This window comes from Psittacula echo (assembly GCF_963264785.1).
Source record: "Psittacula echo genome assembly, chromosome: 5".
NCBI lineage: Eukaryota > Metazoa > Chordata > Aves > Psittaciformes > Psittacidae > Psittacula > Psittacula echo.
Window position 1 is genome coordinate 23,534,421 of NC_137739.1, and position 10,629 is coordinate 23,545,049.

Below are 10,629 nucleotides of genomic sequence, written 5' to 3' on the forward strand. Positions count from 1 at the left end.
TGATGTGAAATCTATGCACTGAGATCTGTTTCCAAATGGAGAAGCTAAAAATACCACTTGTGAAAGGATCAGGTGTTTATTTGAAATAAGTTACTTTTTCTGACAGAAAGAGTTGCATTTCCATTATTCAACATGAAGTTGGCATTACTGTCTTTTTTTTCTGTAAAATGTTTGAAGGTTTTTACCTGTTAGTAAATCAAGAGCAGGTCATTATTTTAAAAAGTCTTCTTAGGTTTGCTTTAATATTATACTTCAACAAATAACCCTGGTAAATCCAAATGAAGATTTTAAGTTAATCATGAACTGCTTTGTGTGCTTGCACTGGGGCTATCCAAATAATCTTTTTTGACTTGGTGTATTCAAGCATTGTAAAAAGAAAAATCATATTAGAACACTTCCTGACTTAAAACTTCAACTTAGGTCCAGATGGGAGACCTATAAAGGACTTTTTAAAGTGCTGCCACTGCCCTTTATCTGGGTAAAACTTCCAGGTGCAACTTGGTGCAGCTGGTGTGAGTGGGGGGAGCAGAGGAGGAAATTAAAGCAGAAGCATCAAGAAAGGAAACAGGCAATTAAATGTGTCAGGCTAAGTACCTCTGGAGAAAGGGGCTGGAAGTATGCTATTCAGATGGTTGTGTTATTAGCATGCTACATAGTATTTTCTTAATGTAATGGATTCTGTGGCAATGTAGGAGTTGGGATGTTTCTTAGTAGCCTAAGCCTCAATTTACAAAGCTAAAGATTTTGTTAAGAAATCTGTAGAGGGTTTTTTACAAGGGCATATAGTAACAGGACAAGGAGGAATGTCTTTTAGCTGACAGAGGGGTGATTTAGATGAGACATGAGGAAGAAATTCATCCCTGTGAGGGTGGTGAGGTGCTGGCAGAGGTTGCCCAGAGAAGCTGTGGCTGCCCCATCCCTGGCAGTGTTCAAGGCCAGGTTGGACGAGGCTTGGAGCAACCTGGTCTAGTGGAAGGTGTCCCTGCCCGTGGCAGGGGGTTGGAACTAGATGAGCTTTAAGGTCCCTTCCAACCCAAACACTTCTATGATTCTGTGTGCATCACAATCTTGCTCAGAGGCATGGCCCTTGTTGCAGTGCTGGGGCAGAACAGCCTTCATGTAGGAAGTATTTAGGCAGGAAAAAACCCTACTGTTTAACCAGCTAGCTAAAATGGGTGGTACTTGAAGTTTCTGTGCTAAAGTCTGTGATAGTAAGGTGTCTGTGTAGATTTCTAGAAGGCTGAACTGAATTTCAGGGTACCCACAAGGATGGTCTGCAGATCTTCTCTTGTCCCCCTGAGTGAGGGAGGGTCTCCTGGGGCTGTGGAACAGTTTCTTGATGAAAGAGCAGGAGGTGAGATACTGAAATGTTGAATTAGGCATGGAAGATTGTAGAGAGGAGTGCTCGGTAGTGATTTTAGCTCACTGTTGCAGTGTAACTTGGCTGGATTTGAGTTTTGAGGAGGCTGAAAGTCATCAAAAGTTGAGTTGTTATGAGCTGCAGCAAATACTCTTAAAGCTCTCATTGGGTCATACAGCGAAGCGATACATACATACATTGGGTCATACACCACTAACTCTGTAACTGTGCTGACGCTCCACATGGTTGGGCTCTGTAAGATCACTTACAGAAACTATTATTCTTGTAGAATGTCAAAAAAGTATCACCACGCTGGAAGCAATTCAGAATTAGGTTGGAACTGTAACATTGGTAATTGCTCATTAAAGGAGGTGCTTACTGTCACCTTGCTGTTCATGGATTACCTGGAGTTTTTCTTCCAAGCAGGATTATTTACATAACTGATTGATAGGATTTTTATCTTTCTTATAGTGGTAATTGTGCCTTCCTTTGTGTTACTGCCTTTTTTCCAACAGCGATTTAGAGATGCTACCTGTAATCAATGGAAGCTGTTCAAGGGCTGCTGGTGGGGAGGAGTGAAGTAAGGAGGTGTCAATAGATGTGTGGGAGAAGGTATAGCCATACACATATATAGCTCTGTATTGTACAGACTATATAATAGTTTCTTATACTTAAAATTAATTCATTACATGCATTTTATATCAGGGAGACGAGCTGTTTGCAGAAGCAGCTGCTGGAGACACTGACAGCGCTGGCTCTTGTCAGGCTTGCGTTCTGTGCTGCCTCACTGGCTGCTGCTGCGTGATACCTGACAGAGGAGGAGGCAGAGCACTTACTCTTTGCTCAATGTTTCTCTTCCTTTTTTGGCCTGTGCTTAGAATCCAAAGCAAGATGAATGAGACACATGGGATGATGTGAATGTTTATGGGGCTGGAGAAGGCTACTGCCCCTGTGGAGATGTAGCAGCTCCTGGGTCCTCCCAAACCTCAGAAGTCCTGCCCCAAACACTCTTCCTGGCATTATTTGTGTGTTTTAACAACAGGCTGTAGCAGATGGCTTCATTTTCTGTTACTGCAACAAAGATGCTACTATCAGGTCACGGAGTCAGCCCTTTCCTTTTGGCTTGCAAACACTGGCCTCTGCCTGCCAGTTGTTCAAGTGTGCGGCAAGACAGTGCTTTCAGAAGGTAGAGAGAAAAAAGGTACAATTGTACTGCTGTAAATCAAACACAATGCCAACTGCCTTGATAATCTGTGTGAATGGATGTGTTTTGACAGCCTTGAAGGTGAAGTAAACCTCTTGGATTTGGGGAAATAAGGGCAAAATTCTTACTGTGTTTCATATTAACTTAGTGCAGTGCTAATGGTAAGAAAGAGAGGGGAGGCATCTGTTCCTACAAGGACAAAGCAGCTCTCATCTACACAGCTCTCTGCTTTACTGCTTAACAGCACACTTCAGATAAATTAGGTGTATTTAACTGAACTGCAGTATTTTCTGCTTCCGTTCTCAACTGAAAATATTAGAAAAAAACCCCAAACCCTTAAACCATCAAGAGGTGTTTTTATTTACCTAAAGAATTTCCGAGATTCAGTTCAGACCAGTCATGTGAGCAGTGAGACAGGTATGGCATAGAAACATCTTCATGAACAGCTTTATCAAGCAGAGGTTTGTAATGTACAACTACATGCCCCAAAATCCTCTGGCATTCTTCGCTGTAGAAATGCATTTGATATTGAGAGCAAGGACTCTTAAGAAGCACATATGTGGCTTTTACTTAAAAGGATGGAGAGATAAGAGCTGTTTTTTTAATTCTATGGTAATTCTGACTTGCACAAATCACCTCTTAGGTCCATCTGAGGTGGTTCAGACCTTCCCCAACCCTTGCAGAGAAGTCGGCAGGCAGGCCCACTCAAGCCACTGTATCTGCAAATGGGTACTGAGCAGTGTGTGCATTCAGACAGGACAGAAATCCTTTACTTGACCATAAAGCATCTCCACCGGTGACAGAACCCAACAGGCTTGCCTTAGGCTGATGAGCAAGGATGTACAACTGCTTCTCATTATGAACTCCTCCAGTTCTGACAGCATCAAAACACCAATGGGTGATGTTTTTAAGAATGTATTTTATTATAATTCAATGCATGTTTTGTTAAGACTTAAAACCCCCAATTGCTATGACCAGTTAATTGCCAGCAATCAAAAGGAAACTGAAGACATTGATCTGACAAGGATACATCTTCTTAGCCCAAACACCACTATGTTAATATTGAAAAGTCTCTCTTCTCAATTCTGAAGGCTAAGCCAGGAAACTTATCGTGTCAGGACTGTGCTCCTAAGGCAGCATGAGACGCTACTGAGGGAGATAAAAGAGGAAATATTTAGTTCAAGGGGGGGTGGGGGAAGCCTCTATAACCTAAACTAGGCCAGAAATGAGGCCAGTAAGATACTGAGGCCAAGCATCATGCTCTCTGGGGAAAATGAGAGCTAGATTCAAGTGTCAAACATGCTGCAACAAACTCCACTCTATCAAAGCAGTGGCTTGAGACTACTAGCTTGAAAGTCTGGTTTTAGCACCAGGGTTTGGGGAGCAATAAATAATAAAAGGCAGCTTCATGTTTGGGAAAGGGACCACAGACATTGCTGAAGACAGGGAAAAAGTCCCAGAGTTTTGGACACTTGGCAGATGTTACTGCACTGTAACAATCCCACCTAGATAGGACAGGACACAAACCTGAGAAAATGAACCATCCAAGAGATGACCAAGTCCTGTGCCATCTGTTTTTCGAACTCCTGCGAGGTGCAGCATTGCCCTCTTGTGGTAATAAAGGAGAAGGACTAATAACAATATTCTTAACGTAATGTTTAACTTCCAGCATTCACTATAAATATTTACAGTCTTAAAGGAAATGCACATCCAAAAATGAGAAGAACAATTATTAGGCTCATAATAAAACAGCTTTCTTCATGTAAGAACACAAGGTTTATAAAGGTTTCTATTTTTTTTAACTAGTGTCACAAAACACTTCTATTGGCAATGGCCCACTGTGAATCTGCTTTCTGTTTTGAACAAGGCACTAAATCCCTAAGCAGTTCAAAAGTCATTAAGCAACTGAAATGTTATTACCCACATATTCAAATATATATATTTATGGACAGCTTTCTACATGAGGACTTAGAAAATAGTTTGATGGGAGAGTTTGAAATCAGGGTCAAAACCATCATGTGAACACCTGAGCTGTGCCTAAGCCAGTCACAGACAGACAGATACCCACTTCACCAGACAGCATCCATGTACTGACTCACTACAGGTACATGGAGGCCACTTCCACATGAGAACCCACCTCACTCGTGTGACAGGGAAGCAGTAAAACATGCAACAAAATAAACAAAAATTGGCCAAAACTTAGTGCTCAAAGTTAATTTTTAAATTTCTTAGTGTGTTTCCACCTCTGCTCTCCCACAACAGCAAAGTACTGATGAGTCTTCATATGCAAACAGCAAAAGCCACATGAGTAAGTGCACTCAGCTGCAGAAACTGGCAAGTTATTGGCAGTAAACGTCAATCTTCTTCTCTTCATAAGTCATGCTTCTTTATCCAACCTGCCACTAAAGACAAAAACAACACACCACAAGTTTGTATGAAGATAGGGGAAAGCAAGAAAAAAAAACCAAACCAAACTAACGAACCTCTCCAAAAAACCCAACCCAAACACAAGGTTGTCTAAATACAGTGAATTCCCCATTCCAATACCTTTTATACCCAGTAAGTGAGGGATGTGTCGCTCACCAGCACCAGCTTGTATAAAATGCCCGCTGAGCCACATACAGCAGTGATGGTAAGAGGTGAAGGCTTATGAAACCTGTGTTTTGATAACCAGATGTATCTATTGCTTTGGAGACATTCTAAAAGAATCTCTTTTCATAAAGACAGGCTGAGAGCTGGGCTTGTTCAGCCCGGGGTAGAGAAGGCTCCAGGGAGACCTTTTAAGTCTTCCAGTACCTAAAAAAGGCCTACAGAAAGTCTGGAAAGGGACTTTTTACAAGTGCAGGTAGTGACAGGACAAGGGGGAATGGCTTTAAACTGACAGAGAGAAGATTTAGGTTAGATAAATGGAAGAAGTTCTTCCCTGCAAGGGTGGTGAGCTGCTGGCACCGGTTGTCCAGAGAAGCTGTGGCTGCCCCATCCCTGGCAGTGTTCAAGGTCAATCTGGACAGAGCTTGAAGCAACCTGGTCTAGCGTAAGGTGTTCCTGCCCGTGGCAGGGGTTTGGAACTCGATGAGCTTTAAGGTACCTTCCAACCCAAAACAGTCTGGGATTCTATTTCTAAATTAAATCTCTGCCTGATCTGACAAAGTTTACATTAGAAAACTAGTCGTAATAGCTGTAAAGTTGATCAGTATCTATGCCAACACCGTATGCAGAGATAGACACAGGAAACCCAAAGATAGGACCCTACTTGGTTCAAACATTTTCTGTAAACTCTGAGGGAAGTGAGACAATCACAGCTGGTACTGAAAAGAGACACCGAGTACAAGCCAAAACTATGAGAAGGTCCCCAGCGCTGAAAGTACAATGGAGAAACTGAGGAGGAAGAGGTGGGGAGCTCTCTGCCATCCTTGCTGTCTTTGTGTCAAAGAAATGAAGCCTCACTGAGAACACTGTGTGAAAATGACCCATGCTTTCATTTCCCTTCCTCTTAGCTTTTCTTCAAGTTATTCAATCTTGTGGACAGCAACAAAGCAGGACTTTCTCAGTGAAAATACAGACAGTTGCATCATGTTGTTTCTTCTTTAAACTTACTCTCAGTCCTCCTCCTCCTCCAGAACCTGGAGCTGTCATTCTTTTTTCCATTTCTTCCTGTTTCTTTTTCTTTTGCTCTACAGAGTAAGCGTTCTTAATACCTCGAGAGGAAGCCTGGAAGAGAACATGTTTGGGTAAGACCAGTCAACTATTTTTGTGGATAGAAACCAAACTGCAAGTCTTGGCAATAACATTTTGTGAATTCTGGTTTGTGTGAAAAGACTGAAACATTAAGTAATGTTACTATTACCTAAATATAGACCTTTTGGGATGTTTCTTCACACCGTGAGCTCTTGGACCTGCAGGTATCTGTGGGGGGTTTGTTTCATATTGTTATTACGTCCAAGTGAGCATATTTAATGCAGTTACATGTACCTGCTTTGCATACTAAGAAGCAGAACCAGAACCTCCCTTCCCAACAGTCCAATAAATCTTTAGTCTGTGGTTTTGTCAGTGTCAGGGCCTATTTTTGCCCTCAGAAACAGAACTAACTGGGAAGAGATGATGCAGGCAGACAGAACTTCCAAGAACTTTTTTAGCTTGTTTCATCATGTGGTCACTTCTTCCATCTCTTTTTATCAAAATGTTACCTAGAGATAACATACAATGATGGAAATCATTACAATATTCTATTCTAACAATAAGGAGAGGGGGTCACAAGCTCTGTACAACTACTGAAACTGATGAGAACTTTACACGCAAGGGAGGAAAAAAAGCTTCTGCTGGTAGTGCCAGGCTGTAAGAACTTCTAAACTGTGATCTGAGAAATAACTTGTGTGCCACTCTACCCTTCAAACTTCACAGGATGTATGGACAGCAGTAATACCTAGATGAGAAACCTGCTGTCAGCTGCCTACTTCACATCCCCCTGGTGATGGTCTGATGAGGACCTTGACTATATGGCAGGAATATCAGAGCTACGAACACTTAACACTGTAAACACAGAAAAAAGAAGATGTTCTAAAAACTGATTCCTAGCTATGTTTCGGTTTACGACACTATAGCTACACAAAAGATGTTATAATCTACCAGAGGAAAGTAGCAGTGCTCTCCCCTGAAATTCAAGGCCCTGATGAGAAGCAAACTCTCAGCAGGCTACTGAAGCAAGTCACTGAGCACTCTGGTATGGTGGAAGGTGTCCCTGCCCATGGCACAGAGTTGGAACGAAATGAGATTTATGGCCCCTTCTAACCTAAACCATTCTGTGATTCTATGTAGTCTGACACAAAATCAAGGGTTTTTAAAGGACTCTGAAGCATCAATCAACTATGGCTTGAATTATTGACCAAACTCCCTTAAAACAGGTCAACATGGTCCTCATCAATAATGGCTGACGTTTAATTCAATATGTAACATCACTAACACTCATACAACATGTTCCTTTCTCTTGCTAGCTCAGCTGTGGTCTCAAACATGCGCTTTTTACTTATGGTAGCTTTTGTGTGGTGTATGTTATAACCTTTTTGAGGGGTATGGAAGGTAGAAACAGGCTAGCTAGTTTTACATTCTGTTAGTATGTTTGCATCCTACCTCTTCTAACTTGCAAGGATATTGAAGTATTTAAAGCTTAACAACCTTAAAAAGATAGAAGAATAAGTTAATACTTGTTCTCTTCTGGAATTATGAGCCCAACTGTTGCCACACTCATAAACTGAACTTGCAAGTGCTCATAACCTGCATTTGTAAGTGAAGTACAAGTGCAGTACCACTTGAAATTGCCAGCATAACAATTGCTTGGTGCTTCTGGTTTGAAGTATTTCTCAATCTCTTGTCATCAAGTCATGGTGGGGGAAAAAATCCCAATGTTCAACTTGCTCTTCCAATTTTCAGGTTGTTTTTTTAACTACTGCAAAACTTCTCCCATCCAAACAAGCTCAGTTATTTTGCAATGGTCTTAGAGCACGTACCTACCTGTGAAACACTACTATAAAGATATATAAAAATGGTATAAAGTAAAATATTAATGCTATGAAAATATTTAATGGCAATTCCCACAATTCAAGCACAATATCCAGTGCTTCCAGGGAGCCCTGGCTATTTTCCCTGTATATCTGTTACCTTAAATATATTTTGAATAAATGGCACTTTATCAGACCTTACCTCCATCTGCCTCTTTTCAGCAGCTTCTGCTAGCTGTCTTCTTTTTATTTCCTAAATAAAAAGTGAAAGACAGTGAAATTCTCTTCCAACACAGTCTGTACATTCTTTTGAAAGTCTTAATTTTTTTAGAGAATGACTCAACTCTGCAATGCAAGCTGTCACAAAATGCCAACCTTAAGCCAATTAGCATCATCTTTCCCTGCACTGCCAGTCTGCAAGAACAAAGTGTTTCTAGTGACTCAGATGCTACAGGAGCAGCTGCTGACACAGCCACAGCCAACCCCCACCAAAAATCTGTATTCAGCTGTCAGTTTTACACCTTCACTCTGAAAAATTCCAACTGGAAGGCACGCAGCGTGTGAAATGGCCTTTTGGAGTTTGAGCAGAGGAAAGCTCACTCCTCCAGCCTGAGTGGGCTTCTTTCCTTCTCCCCCCCCCCCAAAACCCTCAGATAAAGGGGTACAGAAGCATGGGGACGGGTACAGAAGCATGGGGATGGGTTCCTACTCTCCAGAAGAAATGTCATCCTACAAACCACAGAATCAAAGGGGTTGGAAAAGTCCTTTAAGATCATCAAGTCCAACCATTCCCCAGCACTGCCAAGGCCACCACTAAACCATGGCACTGAGGGCCTCATCTACAAGGTTTGTGAACACTTCCAGGGACAATGACTCCACCACTGCCCTGGGCAGTCTGTTCCAATGTCTGAACACCCTTTGGGGAAGACGTTTTTCCTAATATCCAGTCTAAACCTCCCGTGGCACAGCTTGAGGCCGTTTCCTCGTGTCCTATTACTTGCTACCTGGGAGCAGAGACCGACCCCACCTCTATATAACCTCCTTTCAGGTAGTCGCAGAGAAGGTTAGCTAGAAACGAGCATCACTGTGCGCTAGATTTCACTGTTTCTAGTTAAAGAGAGGGTCACCATGGCCCCAACTGTGGCTCGGATCCCCTCGACATGAAATCGCTGTCTCCAAACGAGCGCTCACGGGTGAGGCCTGAGGCAGAAGAGGACGGGTGAGGGCGGCCCCGTCCCGGACAGCTACCGAGGCCCAGCGACCCGGTCTTCCCGACACAGCCGCGGCCTTTTCGCTGCTCTGAGGCTTTCCAGCGAGCTCTGCCGGCGCAGCCAGGCCCCCCTCTGCGGCCTGGCCGCCATGTTAGCTAGGGCGGCCGTCGTTCCCCACCCCGCCCCGGCGGGGAGGGCTACAGCTCCCCGCGCTCGTCCCCCCACCCAACACCCACGCGGAGCGGAGGAACCTGGCCCCGCACTCACCGGATCGGGCGTTTCCACCACGTCCTTCACGGCGCCCCCCATGCAGGGCAGGCACAGCCCCATGGCGGGCCACACCGCCCGCACGGCCCGCAACCGCTGCGGAGCCGGCGGACAGGGGAGGAGAGGCGGTGGCGGGCCCGGCCCCGCCCGGCGCCGCTCTCCGGCAGGGCCCGCCCCGTCATGGGGCCGGCGGCCGAGGGTGGCTTGGCCGGGCCCGGCCTGGGGGCCCGCCGGGGAGTGAGGTGGGGGGACGAAAGAAACACCGGTGGACCAGGGGTAGTTCTCCTTTCCCCGGTCATTAAACTAAATTAGATTCGTCCTATTTTAGGGCTAAAGGTCGATAGTCTCGTTAACGTCCAGCTCGCTACGGAAAATTGGCCACAGGGCTCCATCCAACGGCGACCAGTCCTCCCGTTCCCCAAGCCGTTGCTGCCACCGAGCGGCGCAACCCGGAGAGTGGGAGCGGGGCTGCGGGAGCGGCGCTGCCGGGAAGCCATGGAATGGTTTGAGTTGGAAGGGACCTTAAAGCTCATCCAGTTTCAACCCAGGTTCCTCCAACTTGGCCTTGAACACTGCCGGGAATGGGGCAGCAACAGTTTCTCTAGGCAACCTGTGCCAGCGCCTCAGCACTGTCACATGGAAGAACTTGCTAAGATCTCAATCTCCTGTCAGTTGAAAGCCGTTTGTCCTGTCACTACATTCTTTTGTAAAAAGACACAGAAAGTTTCATAGAACCATAGAGTGGTTTGAGTTGGAAGGTACCTTAAAGCTCATCTAATTCCAGTCCTGCCCCCCCCCCATCTGGCACACCTTCCACTCTCCCTATCTGAAACTCTGACACAGGTCCATTGGCGGTGGAGCTGCAGAGGTTCTTTTGCTGATTTGCCTGTAGCCAGACAAACCCATGGGTGCTCTGGTACAGCCTAAGCTCGCAGCTCTCTCATTAGGAAGTGCTGGAAGCTCCTGCGTTCACCACTTGTCCTGGAGGAACAGCACGCTCACATGTAGGAGAACATGAGGTCTGGCTGACTGAGGACCTGTGTAGCCCATGCCAACTTCTTTTCTACCTCTGTGATTCATTAGGGACTGTAG

General features: G+C 44.7%; 1 protein-coding gene across 1 annotated transcript; it reads right to left on the reverse strand.

The window, feature by feature from the left end:
- Positions 1–2,963: 2,963 nt before the first annotated feature.
- SVIP (small VCP interacting protein) lies at positions 2,964–9,719 on the reverse strand (the record flags this gene model as incomplete). Its single annotated transcript, XM_080618996.1, is given in 5 exon segments — positions 2,964–4,966; positions 6,162–6,275; positions 8,262–8,312; positions 9,538–9,680; positions 9,683–9,719. Coding segments are annotated over 5 exon segments (360 nt in total). The 3' UTR covers positions 2,964–4,951.
- Positions 9,720–10,629: the final 910 nt, after the last annotated feature.